Below are 20,289 nucleotides of genomic sequence, written 5' to 3'. Positions count from 1 at the left end.
AGTGGACTGATCGTTAAGACACGGTTCCCAGCAGATCACCGAAGTCAAGCATCACTGGCTACGGTCAGTGTGTGGGTGGGTGACCACTTGGATCAGTCTGCGTAGGGACCGAGGGTGTGCGGTATTGGTCCTCGTTAAACTGCGCTACCGTAAAGTGCTCGACTTCGCGCGCAGGTCGTCGGGCTACCGAAGTGGGGGTGTTATCCCCTCCGCAGAGGATCAAAATTGTGATGGCATGTCTTCGGATCATCCTCAGGGATGTTTCCCAGACCGTCACCAATAGCCCATTGTGCAGCTCTAGTGCGACGTAAATTAACAACAACAACTCGTAATCGAAATTAAACCATATAACATCAAAGGTTATACATAAATAGTATACTACTGTTTAATTATAGTAAGGCATTAAAACACTGCTGTGTAATTTTTTTACATTTCAAACAAAAACTTTTGTGCTGATCACTTACTTGAATATTTGTAAGAGCTGGAGGTCGAAGGAAACTACTAGATACAATAGTGGTGCAGCAAGAACTGAGCCTCTCTCTACAATTTAGACAGCTGGGGGGCCCATGGTTACAGAATCAGACTCCGCTCCAGAGGGGCATGGGTTCGACTCCGTTAAAACCACAAGTCCTGTGGTGAGTAACATGGAATCAGGGATCTTGAGAAAAGTTCCTTCCTCTTTAGATCTCAATTAAGAGAGTGTCCTCATAAAATTGTGATGTCATGTCCTCTGATTACCCACAGGAGTGTTTTCATGATGGTCGCCAATAGCCCAATATGCAGCTCTAGTGCGACGAAAATAAAGTACCAACCTACCTTTCAGTGTAGAAAAATACTTTTGGAACAATGGTTCATTTGCCGGTCTAGAAAAATTTCACTTTTTTCCTCTGAAAACAACTCAAAAAGGATGAAGTACAGGGATAGCCTAACTGGTAGAGCGTTAGTCAATTAGTTTTCATTGCGCACATTTTTAACAACAAAATTCTCTCAATTGTTTTTCTGATTGAAGCAGGATATTTTTTTCTTATGATTTACCATTCTGTATCCAAATGAATTATTCAAAAGAAATTCTCGTTTTTTACACGTCGCATAAATTCGTTAAAAACTTTTTGAAGTAGTATTAATCGCATACCTTAAGCTTATCTAAAGTATTATTTGAATAAAAACAAATAACGATAGTTTAATAATAACAAATGAATATAAGTGAATATCTTCAGAATAACTTAGCTGATTGAGAACCTCAAAACATAAAAGAAAATTATGCTTAAGTTTTTTTCACTCTATAATTTGTTATTTACCATTTTATTAAAGAGTAAATATTTTAAAAAGGTCAAATGTCAAACAGAAGATTAAGAAATAAATAAAACATTTTTCTTATTCAGTTACTTTTTTAATGCTATTTCTAACAAAAAAAATTTAAAAAATATGATTTTAGAAATTCTTTAATCTTAATTCCTGAAATAATACATAATTTTTCAAAAAATAAATTGTCGAATATATTTTGGTATTATAGATATAAGAGTAAAAATATATTTTTGTCTTAGAAAATAAAAGGGGAAATTTTTGCATTTTCAAAGATTAACAGAAAAATAAAAAGGTTTCTTAATTATGCATCTAAATTTATCTGCAACTTTATACTAATTCTAAAACGTTTATATTGAAATAGTTTCCGTTCTTCATATTTCATTCTTTTTATTACCCACTTATGTGTTACCCATGCCGACCGGCCTGTGTAGGGGTCAGGGAACTGACATTGCATCAGAAAGGTTCCAGTTTCGAATCCCGGGCAAGGCATGGATGTTCTTTCCTTTTCTGAACTATCTGTTGTCACTGTGGGAGCGATGTTGGCCCACCTAACATGGTGCCCCTGAAAGAGAGGTCAACAAAATCGCCCTGTAAATGCCTGAATTGACGGATGTTAACACAAGTGGGCATTGCAAAAAATAATAATAATACCTTACCCATTTAGAAGACAAGTGAAAATAAATTAAATTATGTTTCTCAATTATGCATCTAAAGTAATCAACTACTTTATAAAAATTTCGGAGATGATTATATTGTAAAAGCTTTCGTTCTTTCAAATCTCTGATAGAAAATTGCACAGCAGATGAAAAATAAGAAAACAATTTAGAGTAATTCTTACTTAAATTATATACGATATAGTTATAGTAATCTTATTTATTTATTATGTACTAATCTCAGTTATAACTCACCGATTTTTTTAACGAAAAAATTACAAAATTTTACTAACTAAGGAGTTTTTCTTTAAACTATGAGGCCTTTTTTTTCCCTAAATATTTTGAAAATATTACAAGGTTGTTAAAATGAAAGATAATAAAAACACCGCAATAATTATGCTAAAGATATTATGGCTAAGAATTCACAAAAATTTGAAACAAAAACATTTTTACGTTTTATTTGAAGTTGTGCAAGAATATAATAGATTTTATTATAAGTTCTGCAAGAAATTAATTATCTGAACTATTTATTATACGTAATATATTTGTGAGAGAAAAATTATGTTTGGTATACATTCATAAAATATCTTGGTAATTGATTATAAAAAATCATAAATTATCTGGGTAAAAATTATCTTTGAATTCGGAAATCTAATTTAATCCCAGCGTTACACGTCTCCTATTCGAACGTTCGAATCGCTTTCAGAAAATTGTTAGTTGTTGTAGTAGTTGTAGTTCATTTACGTCGCACTAGAGCTGCACAATGGGCTATTGGCGACGGTCTGGGAAACATCCCTGAGGATGATCCGAAGACATGCCATCACAATTTTGATCCTCCGCAGAGGGGATGGCACCCCCGCTTCGGTAGCTCGACGACCTGCACGCGAAGTCGAGCACTTTGCGGTAGAACAGCTTAACGAGGACCCATACCGCACACCCTCGGTCCCTACGCAGGCTGATCCAAGTGGTCACCCCCCACCCGCACACTGACCGTAGCCAGTGATGCTTGACTTCGGTGGTATGTTTATTAAAATTTAGAATTATGTAGGGAAACTTGGCTCAACTTTAATACTCTATATTGCCGATAAAGATTAGCTGGTATTGACGTCATAGGTCACATGCGTGAAAATATTCAATCATTAGCGGAAAATTTGATTACTTTAACTTCAACTTAATCTTGGTTAAAATAAATTATTTTTATAAACATTGTTTTACGCCGATATTTAAATTGCACGTTACTTTGATTTTTGGAATGAGTTTAAAATAACAAAAAATATGAAGTGCGAATCGCTATATTCACCGAAATAATTGACTGTCTGTCAAAGACGCTAAAAAAATGATTTATTATGTAAAAAAAATTCATTACGATTACTGAGCATTTCGCTGGAACTCCTTAAGCGTCAAGCAATCTGAATGATATTTTCGTGGTTTCCCTTTACGTGTAACGCAAAATATGATTGTTTTCTTAAAAAAAAAAAAAGAAACATTCATAAAGGCAGCAATGTTTAAATATTTACATAAATTATGAGTTATTTTATCTTTATTCCTTGTTAAATCAAAACAAAATGAAGAGCATTTGATTGTGGGCAACTAATTAGCAAGGTAAATAGTCTGACGTTAAGTAATGACATTAAGTAATGAATTGGGAGATTTTGATACGGATATATATATATATATATATATATATATATATATATATATATATATATATATATATATATATATATATATATATATATATATATATATATATATATATATATATATCAGTCATTTTTGATCCTCTGCAGAAGGGTTGGCTTCTCTGCTTTGGTAGCCCGACAACCTGCACGTGAAGTCGAGCACTTTAATGTAGAAAAATTTAACGGGGATCAATACCGCGCCCCCTTGGTCCCTACGCAGACTGATCAAAGTGATCACCCGCCCGCTTACTGACCGTAGCCAGAGATCTTTGACTTTGGTGCTCTACTGGGAACCGTGTCAGTCCACTGGCGGACCTAAGTTAACGAAGTAGACAAGGAAGAATTATATTTCAACAAATTCGATGTGCTTCTATACTGCTCTGTATTTATTTTATTTAACGTTATGTAGGGAAAATTGTTGTATGTTTATTAACATTTAGAATTATGTAGGGAAACTTAGCTCAACTTTAATAGGCTGGAATTCAACTGCAACAATCTTAAGACACGCCACTCACCAGCTACGACGATCTTAAGTTCGGGAAGTTACGCCTCTCGTCTTAAATAGCTATTCAAGTGAAACACTTGCGTCGTATTTTAAATGTACCCTAAGATCAATCACTCGACCAAACGGACGTCACGGTGAACGTTGACATCACTGGTCTAGTGACTAGTTTTTACTCTATATCCACGCCCTCTAGTGAACTGCGGTTTTTGTTTATTGCAGCTGTACATAATTTGTTCTTTTTTTATTTGATTTTTATAAGTTGTAATGATTAATAATAATTGATAGCATTCAGTCTCTTTGCCAGAAAAATCTGAAATTCGCAAATTTTATGACACATTTTTTATAATTCGTAAATTTTAAAATTTAAAAAAAAAAAACTAATATGTTCTTAAAATTTAATTCCTTATATCATTCTGAAATTCAAATATTTGAAATAAAATGAAACACACAATTTATGTACTTACAGAAAATAAATAAAATAAAGAACATTTTAGTAAACATTCCAAGCTAGCCTGTTAGCGTACAATTAGTTTGCTAGTAAAGCGTTTTCTTGGTTTTCATTTGTGTGTAATGGAAATTCTAATTATTTTCATTCAAAAAGTTTTTCAAAATATGATTTTACTCCTCTATTTCAATTACAAGGTACTTTAATATCTGGGTCGTGTTAAAAGTTAAAAATATAAGAAAGTGTTTCACAACATCCACTAAGATGACAAATTGTCTGTCAAGGATGATAAAAAATATTAATGGTTAAAAAAAACAATTCATTTTGATAATAAACATTTAGCCGTAATGCGATTATTGTTCAGCAATCTAAAAGACATTTTCGTGGTTTTCCTTTGCATTTAACGCAACATTTGATTTATCTAAATTTTAATTTAATTTTAAATAATACATAGGTTACTACAAAAGCTTTTATAAACATGATTTTTCTCTGATATTTAAATTGCAAGTTACTCTGATTTCTGGGTCGTGTTAAAAGTTAAAAATATAAGAAAAGTATTTCACAACATCCACTAAGATGACAATTTGTCTGTCAAGGATGATAAAAAAAACTAATTGTTGAAAAAATAATTCATTGCGATAATGAACATTTAGCTAGAATCCTATTACCGTTCAGCAATAGGTTGTGGTTTTTCCTTGCATGTAACGCAAAATTTGATTATTTCTATTTAGTCTTAATTGAAATAAGTTATTTTCATAACTTTAATGATTATGATTGTACTCCAAGTAACTTATTAGTAATTTTGATTTCTGGGTTGAATTAAGAATAATAAGGACGTTTCCTTTTATTCACAAAGATGATAAGCCATCTATCAAGGATGGGAGAGAAAAATTATTGATTATTTGAAAATAACTTCTTTTAGATAATGAACATTTAGCTGAAATACCTATTATCGATAAAAACAATCTGAAAAACGCATTTGTAGTTTTCTTTAGCATGTAACGCAAAATTTGATAATTTAATTTTATTTAAAATAGGTTATTTTTACAACTTTCATAAGTATATAATTGTATTTCGATACTTAAATTGTGGCTTATTTTGTTTTACTGGTTGAGTTAAAAAGAAGAGCTTTTCGTTTACATTCAGCAAGTTGATACCTCATCTATTTCATAATTTTATAACCGTCGTCGAACAGCCGACCTAATTGGGTCTGGTTCATTTCATCGACAGGCCGTTTCATCGACACCACTTCATCGACAGGCCATTTCATCGACTAGGTCATGTCGTCGACAGGCCGTTTCCTCGACAGGGTTGTTTCGTCGACAGGGTCATTTCGTCGACAGGGTCGTTTCATCGACAGGGTCATTTTGTCGACAGGTCATTTCGTCGACAGGGTCATTTCGTCGACAGGGTCATTTTGTCGACAGGGTCATTTCGTCGACAGGGTCATTTCGTTGATAGTGTCATGCGTAATTCTGAAACTATTTTAAAGATTTAATCTAAATATTTCTATTATTAATTAGAAAAATGCAATTATTTAATTTTTATACTAAAGTAAAATTCTTTATGGCTGTGTATTGTTCCAATTGGACTAAAAGAAGTTCGCTTTTTAAATTAATTAATAGGTAGTTGAGAAGTGTTTAAACGGTTGATGTATCGATATCTACTTTTCTATATCTAAATCGTAATAGCTCGACACTTATCTTCGGGATAGGTAAGGATTGTCTTCAGAACATTACCAAGCATTATATCCGGTCAACAGTTAATATAGTGTGACGTCAGCAATCAAATCAAATTAATAAAATATATTTTTGGAATTAAAAGTAATAAAAATATATTACAATGAAAATTTAGACACTATTTCAAGGAGGGGAAAGCTAAATTTATTTATTTTAAAAATTTTCAACATTTTTACATAAATTTTAACAAAAACATAGACTTTAGTCGAACTCTCACAGAAATGAAAATAATCATAGACCTAATTATTATATCTGCATAAGTAGAAAAGAAAATTCTAGGTTTTTTATGATGGAAAAGTAATTTCTTAATGTTCACTTTAATTGCATAATGTTCATTTTAATTGCTTTAATTGCACTCAATTCACTTTAATTGCTTAATTAAACTTTTTTTTCAGCATCTTTAACATTTGGACAGAAATATGCTTATTCGAGCAATCGAACTGAGTCTTAGTTTCGTTACTGCTATTAGAGATTTCGAAGAACAATAGGAATGCAAACTTGATGTTTAGGTATTTACCGAGGCGATTGTAGATTCCTACAATATTTAAAGTGCTACTCACCTTACCAAAAAGAAGCATATGCGTAACGTTGCAAGCGTGTTAGTGTTTGCTCTTCCCAAAATGTGCTTTTTATATGAATAGTGAATTTAATAATAGTATTAATTATTAAATTCTAATCTAATACTATCAAATTATACTATTTTTGTATTATGCTATTATTATAATTAAATAATAATAGTATAATTTAATAAGAATAATAATAGTAGTAAATAAATGATGAATTAATTCATTTTTTATTTGCAGGATTTAAATTAGACCTAGTATAATTGCTGAAATTTTTTACTGATTTTCTGTACAGGATGAAAACACAATTTCCAAACGCTTACTGACCACTATTAGCACGATCGTCAATCAAAATTTTGATTATTTTTGGCCTGAACAAGCCAGGAGGCTCAAAACTGAAATGCAGAAAAAATGAAAATAAAAAATGCATATATATTTAAAATATCAAGTTTGTTCAGTAGACTACAAATGAGAAAAAAATTTATAAAAATTTTCACGCATAGCAAAAACCACAAGGGCAAAATTTCACAAAAAATTCTATCAACATTCAAAATTCCACTTTTTTCGTTTTGGTAACAAAAATTCACATTTCTTTTTCAGAACACATATCAAACATGATATTTAAAAACATTTCCATTTCCGATTACACTTTTTAAAGTTCTTTACGTAGTGCTCGCCTTTAAAATATATACTCTCACTGCAAATTTTATTTATTTAAATAAATTTTTACTCTCTGGCAAATCGAAAAGAAAAACATTTTAATATTTGAGTAAAAAAACAAGTTTGCTAAACTTATTTTAATAAAACATTAATGAGAATAAAATCAGATGCATATGGATAACTCTCCTCAATTATAAACACAAAAGTCAATTTATTTGTTATATCGTAATAAATTGCGTTTTTTTCCCCAAATGTTTTAGATCATAAAAACCAATTAGACAGGTTTCCTCCCCTCCTCTGATTTGGAACCATTTTTTATATCATTTCGATTGCATCGCATACCGAGGATGTGGAGTCATTGTGAGTTTTTTCTTTTTTTTTTTTACATTAACGAAGTTTATTTTATAAAGTAAAAGAACTTATAAATGTTTAGGGAACATATAGGATAAAATATATATTAAACTATTAAACACCAAAACATTATAAATAATTAATTAAATAAGAAATAAAATAAACTGGAAATGCGAGAACAAGACTTTTGTTTCAAACAATATTTCATTTAAATTTCACAAGAATTGTCAGAAACTTCCCTCTTCAGCAGCATAGCTGACAAATACATGAGGAAGAGGGTTAGAACAAAATTTTTTATCAACAATTTTTCCCCACATGCATTTTCCAACCAACATTTTTATAATACTAGGAAGTTTCGTCCCTTGCTCACTTCGCTCACCAACCTTCGTAATAGCCACTCATACAACTTAGATTGTTTTTCCACTGCTTAATATTGTCGACGAAATGACCCTGTCGATGTAATATCCTTGCCACAGATATGACCCTTTCGATGTAATGACCATGCTGACGAAATGACCATGTCGACGAGATGACCCTGTCGACAAAATGACCCTGTCGACGCAATGATTTGTCGACGAAATGACCCTGTCGAGGAAATGATCCTGTCGACGATATGGCCTGTCGATGAAATGACCCTGTCGACGAAATGATCCTGTCGAGGAAATGCCTTGTCGACGAAATGACCCTGTCGACGATATGGCCTGTCGACGAAATGACCTAGTCGATGAAATGGCCTGTCGATGAAATGAATGCGACCCGACCTAATTATGTGTTTACGCCTACTCATGTTCAACTCCGTAAATTCAATTTTAAATCATATCCAGAAGGCAGGGAGAGTCCTGGATCAAGTAAGTAATGAGAGAAATTTGCCTCCGTGGTGGACTTCGTGATGGAACTAACCCGCATTTGCGTTACATGGAGAGGAAAATCACGAAAACATCCCATGGTTAGCCTGACTTCAAGGAGACTCCTGATCTTTTGAGCCACAACGGCTAGGCCTGATTAATAATAAAAAATGGTTGATTATAAAAAGTAATTTCATTGAGATAAAGATGAACATTTAGTTGAAATCCTATTACCGCCAAGCAATCTGAAAAACATTTTCATGGTTTTTCTTTGCGTGTAACGCAAAATTTGATTACTTTAACTTCAACTTAATCTTGGTTAAAATAAATTATTTTTATAAACATTGTTTTACGCCGATATTTAAATTGCACGTTACTTTGATTTTTGGAATGAGTTTAAAATAACAGAAAATATGAAGAGCGTATCGCTATATTCACCGAAATAATTGACTGTCTGTCAAAGACGCTAAAAAAATGATTTATTATATAAAAAAAATTCATTACGATTACTGAGCATTTCGCTGGAACTCCTTAAGCGTCAAGCAATCTGAATGATATTTTCGTGGTTTCCCTTTACGTGTAACGCAAAATATGATTGTTTTCTTAAAAAAAAAAAACATTCATAAAGGCAGCAATGTTTAAATATTTACATAAATTATGAGTTATTTTATCTTTATTCCTTGTTAAATCAAAACAAAATGAAGAGCATTTGATTGTGGGCAATCAATTAGCAAGGTAGATAGTCTGACGTGGACATTAAGTAATGAATTGGGAGATTTTGATACGGATATGTATATATCTTTATATATATATTTCGTCTGTTCGTGTGTATGTCACTGAACTCCTCCTAAACGGCTGGACTGATTTAAATGAAATTTTCTGTGTACCTTCAGAAGGATTCGAGAATGGTTTAGATTCACAATAGAACATTCTGCCACAAACCGTTCCAGCGGTATCAGCGAAAATCGAAATGGAATTTTCTGATTGGTTAAAAGTTAGCCATTGTTTTAAATTTTGCTGTACACGAATCAGTTTTCAAATATCTTGAAGATAACAACAGTGATATTTTCTATCTTATAGCTCTATTCTTTTAGAAAAGTAAATTACATATACTTTAATATTTAATCATAATTCGGTTCTTTATTTCAGGTGAGCACAAGCACGTAAAATCAACGAGAATAAGTTTCGTAATTATTGGTCGTATCACGGATTTAGTATTGTGAAAACTGTTTAATAAAAATCAAGGCAAAAGCAAATTTTATTCATCTTGCACGCTTTTAATAATTATTTATATTTAGTATGCAATTTTAGCTCAATTTAGTATGCAATTTTAGCTCAATTTAGTATGCAATTTTTCATTGCTGACAGTTGTCATTTGAAAACTATTAGATTGTTTATTATTACAAAGTTTGCGAATTCACATTTATTTTAATTATTTCATTTAAAAAATAGGAGTAGACTATATTTGAGGGTGCCCCTTGATTCTCACCAAGTTGTGATAGCGGTTGATCTCCAAGCTGGCCGATGCTGAATCCCAATCGTGATTCTGATTCGTTTAAATTTCAGCGTTATTTTTAAATGTTCAACGGTATATGTAATTTCAGAAGTCCGTTAGTTCTATGTTGGATACCGGCTGGTTAGGTTACTTTTGCTTCTGATCAATAGGATCGAAGGTATGTGGGCAGTCATAAAAAAAGGACTTTAGAAAAAAATGTCACCACCATTCCGATACCACAGACGCCATTTTCAATTCGTATTTCGCCGAATTTATGTGGCGATGGAGGAACACAGATTCTATTCATGATAAATTTAGACAGTATCTAACTGCTATTAGAGAATTCTGTGCACCTAAAACTGAGGAAATTCAAGCTTAATGAATAAGTGAGATGTTTTTTTTTTCCTTTTCTTTCTGTGCTTACTCCATTAATTTTTATTTCGATTCACAATGCATTTTATTGGGTTTATTAATTTTGCTTACATTGGGTTCATTGCAATTTTATAAAGTTTTGGCCGATGTCTTGCTGAAATTTTCCAATGTATTATTAAAATATCATTATGTTTTGGCAGCCATTCCTGTTACCGCGGTGTTCCTCGCAAACAGGAATGGTGATAAACATAAGTTACCAATTTCGTCAAGGGGCACCCACAAGTATATTTTTACCAAAAATAGATTTTTGTTTTAAATTTTATCATTATTATATTTCTTATTTAATTTATTTCATTTTTATTGCTTTTTTATTATTTAAAATAAATACGTGAATTTTCGAATTAGCAAATTTGCGACCACTGTCAACTTCTACATTTCTTTTTGTTTGAAAAAGAATATTTGCAAAAATATGCCGCCTAAACGTATCGCTCTTAGTCGATCAACATCTCAAGCACGCAAGAAGAGAACTAACCGTGTTTCAGAAAAATCGGAGCAACGGGAAGAAAGACTTGAAACTAATCGAGAACACAATGCTTTAGCCCGTTCCTTAGAAACGTCTGAGAAACAGGAAAGAAGACTGTTAACAAATCAACTAAGTACTACTCAAGCCTGTTCCTTGGAAACATCAGAGCAACGGGAAAGAAGACTGTTAACAAATCAACTACGCACTTATCAAGCCCGTTCGTCGGAAACATCAGAGCAACGGGATGCAAGAATAAAAATCAATCAAGAACGCACTTCGCTATTCAGACGCTGCCAATACTCTGATTTGAATCTCAGTGCATTTCACTATGATCCGACAACCAACTATAGTCTTTCACCCAAGCGTCATCATCGGAAAAATGGATCAATTATGTATGTTTTGTAGTGCTCTCAAATTTAAGAATGAAACAGCTGGAATTTGCTGTTCTGGAGGCAAAGTGTAACTACCAGATTTAACGTCGCCAGCCGAGCCATTATCAACGTTGTTATCGGGTCAAGCAAATCAATAGAAACTTTTCTTGGCGAATATAGGTCAGTACATTCGTGTTTCCAAATGACTTCATTCGGTGCTGCTACAAGTATCGGTGCGCATATGGACAGCTAGAGTTATTTATTACATTCACATGCAATCCTGCTTGAGCTAAAATTAAAGAGCTTTAGTATTTTAGGCAAACATCATCGGATCTTCATGATGCATTATCACACGTGAGTTAAAACAAATATTAAGCTCTAAACTTGGTTTTATTGCGAAAAGTCATGTTTTTAGAGAGACACGGTGTTTGATGCATTCTATTGAACGGCAGAAAAAGAGAATTGCCACATGATTTGGCTTATTGAAAAACTCACACCAGGACAAATTGGTCAGCTCATATCAGCAGAAATATTCATGACGCCATTGATCCAGAATTATTTCAGATCATCATCCAAAATATGTTTCATGGTCGGTGTGCATCACCATACATGTCTGTTTGAAAATGTACTAACGATATCCTAGAGAATTAACTGTTGAGACTATCACTGGTTTTTTCACCATTAAATAAAATTCTCTATTCAAATCATAATCACAAATCTCATTTACACACTTAAATACAAAATTTAAATTCAAACCGAAAGCTTTGCAACGCACGCAGGGTACAGCTAGTATATATATATATATATCAGTCATTTTTTATCCTCTGCAGAAGGGTTGGCTTCTCTGCTTTGGTAGCCCGACAACCTGCACGTGAAGTCGAGCACTTTACTGTAGAAAAATTTAACGGGGATCAATACCGCGCCCCCTTGGTCCCTACGCAGGCTGATCAAAGTGATCACCCGCCCGCTTACTGACCGTAGCCAGTGATCTTTGACTTTGGTGCTCTACTGGGAACCGTGTCAGTCCACTGCCGGACCTAAGTTAATGAAGTAGACAAGGAAGAATTATATTTCAACAAATTCGATGTGCTTCTATACTGCTCTGTATTTATTTTATTTAGCGTTATGTAGGGAAAATTGTTGTATGTTTATTAAGTTGTTGTTGTTCATTTACGTCGCACTAGAGCTGCACAATGGGCTATTGGCAACGGTCTGGGAAGCATCCCTGAGGATGATCCGAAGACATGCCATCACAATTTTGATCCTCTGCAGAGGGGATAGCATCCCCGCTTCGGTAGCTCGACGACCTGCACGCGAAGTCGAGCACTTTGCGGTAGAACAGTTTAACGAGGACCTATACCGCACACCCTCAGTCCCTACGCAGGCTGATCCAAGTGGTCACCCCCCACCCGCACACTGACCGTAGCCAGTGATGCTTGACTTCGGTGGTATGTTTATTAAAATTTAGAATTATGTAGGGAAACTTAGCTCAACTTTAATACTCTATATTGCCGATAAAGATTAGCTGGTATTGACGTCATAGGTCACATGCGTGAAAATATTCAATCATTAGCGGCGGCGCTGCAGAGTCTTGCCAACAATACTAATGTATCAATAGAGACTTATATTTTGCTAATTTTGATGTCTGCTTTTTAGAAGAAATAGATAGTCGGAAATGTAAAGGAACGTCAAATTCAGCGACGGGTTTTAAATTTACTACAGATCTATTATTAAATTTTATAATTGTTACAATAATCTACGGTCCTTGTTGTGATTGTTAGTTTAACAGATGAAGTCTTATAAAAATTTATAATGTCCTTCAAACTTCGCCAGTTAGAACGGGAGACTAGAGACAAATCTCCTGTTCCAGTCAAAGTAAGCAATTCTTAATAATAGTTCTTACCTTCACTTCAGTATAAAACAAAAATATAAATAGGGGGGTTATATCCGTATCCAGATCTTTCGCTCAAGCTACAATCGCCAAGGTGCCAAAAATATTTTGAATTTGCATGTAACAAAAAACATGCTTTTCTCCTTCTGTGATTTTTTAGGTGCTTGCGGTCGCTACCCCGATGTTTTTAAGACGACGTTTATTCAGCTGCAGATCAGGATTCAGAAATCTTCCTTATGAACAAGTTGCGTATACTGAAAGAAGAATATTTCCATATCGGGGAAGATTTCCTTACTGTGATCTGCAGCAGAATAATTGCCAAGTCATGGCTACTTCCGGGTAGTACTCTGCAGAGAAACTAGAGAATAAAATTCCAGAAGGTGCTCACACAAAGGCTAAAATCGTCTGTAAGACTTCACGTTTAATTTGCTACAGATCACAGTACAGAAATCTTCCTTATAAATAATATGTGTCTCCTGAACGAGATAAATAACTTCAGAAATTTCGACTTGCTCATTTAAGTTTTTGCAGCAGTTTTTTTAAGTTTTGCGCATTAAAGTGTGCAAGAAACTGAAGAATAAAATTCTAGAAGGGGTCCAAATAAAAGCGTATAACAGTTGGTAAGAATATGTTTCTTCTGCTGCAGATCCGGATCCAGAAATCTTCCTTCTTCTAAAAGGAAGATATTTCCATATCAGGATAGATTTCTGTACAGTGATTTGTAGCAGAATAATCGCCAAGTCTTTGCAACTTCCAGGCAGCAGCCTGCAAGGCTCTAAAAAAAAGCAATGTGCCAACTGAAAGGGTATAAGTATAATGCAAAGATTTCTGTTGTGTAATCTGAGACAGAATAATCGCCAAATCTTGGCAACCTCCGGGTGAGGATAACGATCCTCGAGAAACTGGAGAAAAAAATCTCTGAAAGGGACCAGCTCGAAGGGTGTAACTCGTAGCCTACCTTTAGCAAACATCTATGTGATTTTTTTTTAAAAATTGCAAGTTTAAAACCCATTTGGCACCTTGGCGATTGTAGTTGAGCCATCAGATCACGATGCAGTAAGATATTTTCATATAGTATTGATCTGTTTGAAAATGTGAACTTTTGGCTAAGGCAATTGGAAAAACTTAATTTCATAATTGACTTAATGATGATAATTTTTACATGAAAACCATGCATTTAAATCAAATTAATTTAATATGTATTAATCCATGACCAGCAATGAAAAAAATTTTATAAAACAAAAATTTAGTTACCGTTTTAAATTGTTTCTGCATAGCAAAATGTAATTACTCTCCCCTTACCTAAACGTTTTAAAATCACTTGAAGAAAATATTTCATTTTTTCTATGAATTTAGATTTACGATATAAAAATAGAAAGATATTTCAAATATTTAATTGAAAATTTAATTACTATTTTTAAGACGATAGATTATATTTAGAATTTTTAAAAATATTAAGAATTTTTAATTTTTCATTCCGAAAACATCTTTGTATCACTTATAATTTTATACCTATTCTTTAAATCAGACCACATTTTGTAAGCAAACTAATTATAATTTCGAACCAAAATTCTTGTTCTTACTTTTAAAATACATTTTTGTGTGCAGAGACAATAATTACAAAAAAAAAAAAAAAAGTCAATGACAATGAACTAGAAAAAGACAATATTTTATTTCAAGATATATATTTTTCATAACTACATCATCTGCTCTATAATAGTTTATTAACATAATAAATATTGTTTGTTTTACATTTTAAATTATTTGTATATTTATCTGAATTGTTTATCGTTTAAGAAATTGGCCAAGGTTGTATTTTTATTATCTTGTGCATGTGACCAATAAAACTTTTTATCCAAAAATTCCAGTAAATTTTCAGTTATATTTTTACTCAGGTAGATGTTTTATTCTTGGTCTTTTTATCACCAATATTTATGAAATTTTTCTAAATTTTATAAATGTTGAGCAATTGAAATTGAAGCAGCAAATTTTTATAATACTTAAAAAATGTTTTTTTTTTTTTAAGTTACCAAATACTTGTCTCTACTCAAAATTTTTTAAATAAAAACTGACAAAAAATCAAAATTATTCAATTAAATCAAAATTCAGATATTTACTTCGTTTAAATTATAATTTAAAGCAATTATGCAAAGATTCTAAATTATTCAATTATTAATAAGGGTAATAAATAAACACAAAAATGCTAAATAAACTTCCAGTTAAAAATTAAAAAGAAAATAATAATAAAAATGCTGTTAAAATTCGAATTATTATTTTTTTTTTTAAAGTTATTCAGTTAAGGTTTTTTTTTCTTTGTACAAAGTTAATATTTTGATATTCTAAATCAAACTACAGTTGGAAGTTGGAACTCAAAACTGAATGTATTCATAACTATATAAACACTTGTATATAAATTATTTTAAATTTATCTTAATATTCTTATTATCGAATGATAATGCTCTTTTATTATTATTTGAAATCTGACAAAAAAGAAATTAAATATGTAATAACATAATCACACGCATCAAACTCTTTAAAAAATTTTTAAATATTATAGAAATTATAGACCCATAGGTAATTACTGTTCTCTTTTACATTTAAAGTACGAACAGTAATTACAAAATAAGTCTTTGTCAAATAAATGAAAAACTATTTAATTTCTTTAATTAAACTATTCATATCTAGATATACTGTATATATTCTATCTAAAGGTACCTTTTGATAGATGAAGGTTGACATAGTCGGTAATTAAATCCCCTCAAGGCTTTAAAAATGTTAGCAAAATTACTAAACATTCTGAAAGTTTTAATATTTGATTGTCTACCACTCTATAAAATATTTTTCAAAAAAACATAGTTATTAACAGCCTTTAATAAGATGTTTTGCACTTATTTTTATTAGAGATATCGTCGTGATGACAAAGAGAAGGGAAAAAGTGACTCCAGTGATGATGATAATTATGAGCCATATATTCCCCTGAAAGAAAGAAAAAAGGAAAAGGTAAGACTTTTGGTGCTGGATTCTGTCATCCAGACGAAAACAAGCAAAATACACTCATTTAGTTTTAATTTCAATATAAGTTTTAGTAGAGGGATGCACAACCTGTGGGCCAAAACTTGTCCCCAAAGAAGAATGTGACATGATCCCTGAACAGTTTTGAATGACACTAATAAAAAAAAATGTGTGAAATCTTTAAAATATAGATAAAAAATATCAAAGTTTTGTTCTGAACACAAATGTAAAAGTGGCAGAACAACCCTTTTATATTTAGACTATGCTCCATATTTTATTATCAATTTAATGAATCTAGCTGAATCAACCACCTTTTTTACCTAAGTATCAGGATTCTTAAGGCTCTTCTCTCTGTCCTGGGAGAGGTAGAACCTACATTCAGGTGATCTGTTAGCAGGTTTTTTTTTTTTTTTTTTTTAAAAATCAAAAACTGGTTTTTAACATGACTTGTTTTTGAGCGGCACAGAGTTATTGCCATTGACTTTGTGTGGAAGAAAACCTTTGGAAGAGACCATCAAAACTGAGCAAACCTCAGCACAGAAGGCAGATACGGTCAAATAAGGAAACACAAAAATATATTAACGAATCATGCAAAATATGCATTTTACAATAAATATAAATCATTCTGATATTTTCTGCAATGTATATTTTTATTTCAGTATATTAGGGGTGATTGTATCCTGGGAGTACTCCGAAATTCCGGTTTTTAATATCTTTTTTCGGGGTCTAAGAACTAGAAGCCGGGCCTGCAATTTTTGAACGAATATTGTAGAGTTCCCACGAAATTTTGATGCTTTTTCTAAATCCCTTTAACGAGACGTTTACCCACATTCTTCGCTAATTACGTGAGAAATTACGTCATATGGGATTCTTCCGCCAATTTGGTTCTTTTGGTTTGGCCGATTTTCACCATTTTGTATATTTGGATCTGTGCCGGAATCTCTTAATATCCCGATTCTCATTAACGCGATTAAACGTTCATGGAGATTCCTATTCGGGTGATTTAAAAGTCCAATGCTGCGATTCATACTCAAATTCGCGTATTGTAATATCATACTAAAAGTATTAGGTTTTATAAAAACCATACAGAAGGAAGTCCAAAGCAATTACTGCGGAAAAAGTGATCGAGATACAATATAGATTTACAATAGAATACTACAACAGAATCTTTCAATATAGTGTTAACTCAAATGTGCAATTCAGAATTGTCAATTTTTTTTTGTATTTATTTTTTTAAATTTTTCACTATGTTCAGAATTTTCTTCAGACTTCACATCAACAGTAGACAGGTCGCAGGTTGTGCATCCCTACTACTAGTATGAAACTACTTATGAAACATTCTACTTATGAAACACTAGAGCGAATTATGTACAGTCCTAGAAATTTATAATGTTATACTCCTTAAATTTGATTGCCTATTTTTATTGTTAAATTATTGAAACAATTTAAACCATCAAATAATAATTGTTTGCAGCTTGTGAAGTTGTGTCGTTTAGGAACTATATTACAAGAAAAAGAAAAATTTAAAGTCAAATCAAAAAGTGAAGGCGATAGTGATGAATTGGATGACGATTTTGGAAGAAAGTATAATGTCAGTCTACTTGATCAGCATGATGAGCTAAAGAAGAACGCAGAAGGTAAATGTGTTGTTTGCTTTGTAGATATTATCGGTACCGTCTTTACATGTTGCACACCCGGGCAGTGCCCGTGGGGGGGGGGGGCTCGAGAATATTACTTTTCATAAATTCTATTTTAAAAAAACTAAGAATAAACAAAATTGCCTTATATATTTTTATAAATAGATATATTCTATTGTATAAAGTGTGCATTTTGTTTTTCTTTCTAAAAATAGTGATTGATTATCATGCAAATACCTATAATTTCAGTTTATCACCAGACAAACTTAGAAAGGCAATCCAAATCTAGTTTTTTGTGTTCCAATGAAGTTTTTATTTGCATTGAGTTTTTTGGGTTTTGTGTAGTCAAAAGGTGTTTAAATTTGTTAAAATTATTGCACATATTGAAAATACTTTATTCTATGTATGTGAAGTTTTTTACTTAGATTTTTAACACTATGACATGTTATAAGGGCTTAAAACATTTGTTTGCCCGGGAGCCCTGCATATTATGTAAAGAATATGTATAGCTGCCAACTCTACTGAATTTTCCAGTAGACTACTGGATTTTTTCAGTTTCTCGTGGTCTACTGGTTTAATTAAAATTATGCTAAAATTGAGTCCAATTTCTAAAAAAGTCCCTATTGAAATAGAATTATTGTTTGCTATAGTATTTAAATAAGTACAGTAGAGAACCAATTATCCGGGATGCTCAGGACCATCGCTATCCCGGATGTCTGAATATCCCGGTTTTCTGGATCGACCAAAAAGTGTCATTAATCAATGTTTTATCTAATCCGAATTACAAGGTAAAAAGTGTAACACATTTTATAGTAAGAGAAAAAAGAAAAGTACTCCTAATTTTAAGAAAAAAATAGTAGAAATATAACCTGTAGAAGAATAAAAAAAATTTGCATGTTTAGACAAGAAAAACAAGTTTAAAATATACAAAATTCTCATACTTATTTTTTAAAAATAATTACCTAAATTAACTAATATAAGCAAAGCCAATGATTAAATAACGCAATATATTTCATACCTAATTATACAGGGGAAAACGATAAAATAAAAGGAAAACTTATTAATCTAAATAAAAGCAAAGAAAATTATCGAACCAAAACGATAGTTAAAAAGGGCACTAGCATAAATATTAAAACCCAGAACAAGGCCAAGATCAACGGAATTAAAACCTAATGATAAAATTTAAGAATAAAACGAATTAATTTATTGAATGCGAAATTTATCGTGAAGAGGGAAAAAAATTAAAACATAGTGGAATCAGAAAAACAAAACTGTAATCTACTTCATAAAATAATCGTATGTTGAAATTAATAAACAATTCTCCTTTTATTTTTTATAAAAACGCGATTTTTAACGAAAGCAGATGTGATCCCACATCAAGAAAAACTTGTAAATGATACTACACTTCCAAAGAATCAGAATTTATTCAAAAGAAAAATATTTTATTTTTATTAATCGATATCAAATAGATAAGTATATTTTTCTCTTTCATCTTCTGTTCACTGATATGCCTGTGCGATGCATTTTCCCCACCCCCTCGTAAATCAAAGAGAAAACGAAATCAGCATGCCACTCCTTTGAGTTTGATTCACATCCTAAAGGGGAAAATAAAACATTCATCCCTTCCATGCCTCCTCTCTATCTGAAGATCTTCAAGGTCATGAAAGAAGCGACGTTTCTCTGGGTAAACAGGGGGAAAAATTCTCCCATTCCTCACATTTTCCACTACTCAACTTAAAGGATGCGTCCAATATCCGCTTTTTTTCATAATCGTTCTAGTTTAAAATGGCTGAAAAACCGAGCAAAATTTTTCTGGTTTCCCGGTTATCTGGTTACCAGATAAATGGTTCTCTACTGTATTAATAATACATAAGGAAGTGAACCTCATTTATACAAATCAGTTCAAAACTTCTTTTGTTCTAAAATGTTCAGTTTATTATTATTCAGAAATCTCTTTTTAAATTAATTAAACCATATTTTGTTAAACTATATTGATTAATAATTTAAACTATATTTTATATATTATGTATTTTAACTATCTTTGATTAATTAAATGCCTATTACTATTCAAAATTATAAGTAAATATAATACATAACATTTCAAGCATGTTTAATGTCAATAATAACTGGGAAATATTGCAGTTTTTCTATTTTTATGACTAGAAAAATCCCTAAAATGTGTAAAATATTTAGTACATTATGCAACAATTATCATGAAATGTATGCTATTTTGTAAAATC

At 31.8% G+C, this 20,289-nt stretch overlaps 1 protein-coding gene across 5 annotated transcripts in view; it reads left to right on the top strand.

Moving 5' to 3' along the window:
- Positions 1-12,795: 12,795 nt before the first annotated feature.
- Positions 12,796-20,289, top strand: part of LOC107440806 (ATP-dependent RNA helicase abstrakt) — a 39,425-nt gene continuing 31,931 nt past the window's right edge. For 2 of the 5 annotated variants that reach the window (XM_087151452.1, XM_087151441.1), the window contains exons 1-3: positions 13,150-13,384; positions 16,302-16,400; positions 17,896-18,049. In XM_087151452.1, coding sequence (XP_087007578.1) covers positions 13,322-13,384; positions 16,302-16,400; positions 17,896-18,049 — 316 coding nt within the window. In that variant the 5' untranslated portion in view covers positions 13,150-13,321. Of the gene's footprint in view, positions 13,385-16,301; positions 16,401-17,886; positions 18,050-20,289 lie in introns of all 5 variants that reach the window. The other 3 variants (XM_087151444.1, XM_087151448.1, XM_087151436.1) reach the window with 3 other exon arrangements.

The sequence above is a fragment of the Parasteatoda tepidariorum genome, chromosome 1, assembly GCF_982258835.1.
Source record: "Parasteatoda tepidariorum strain Cologne lab strain chromosome 1, Ptep-v5.0, whole genome shotgun sequence".
In the NCBI taxonomy this organism is placed as follows: Eukaryota; Metazoa; Arthropoda; class Arachnida; order Araneae; family Theridiidae; genus Parasteatoda; species Parasteatoda tepidariorum.
Note: the sequence above shows the minus strand (reverse complement) of the source record. Positions and strands in the feature narration are given on the sequence as shown.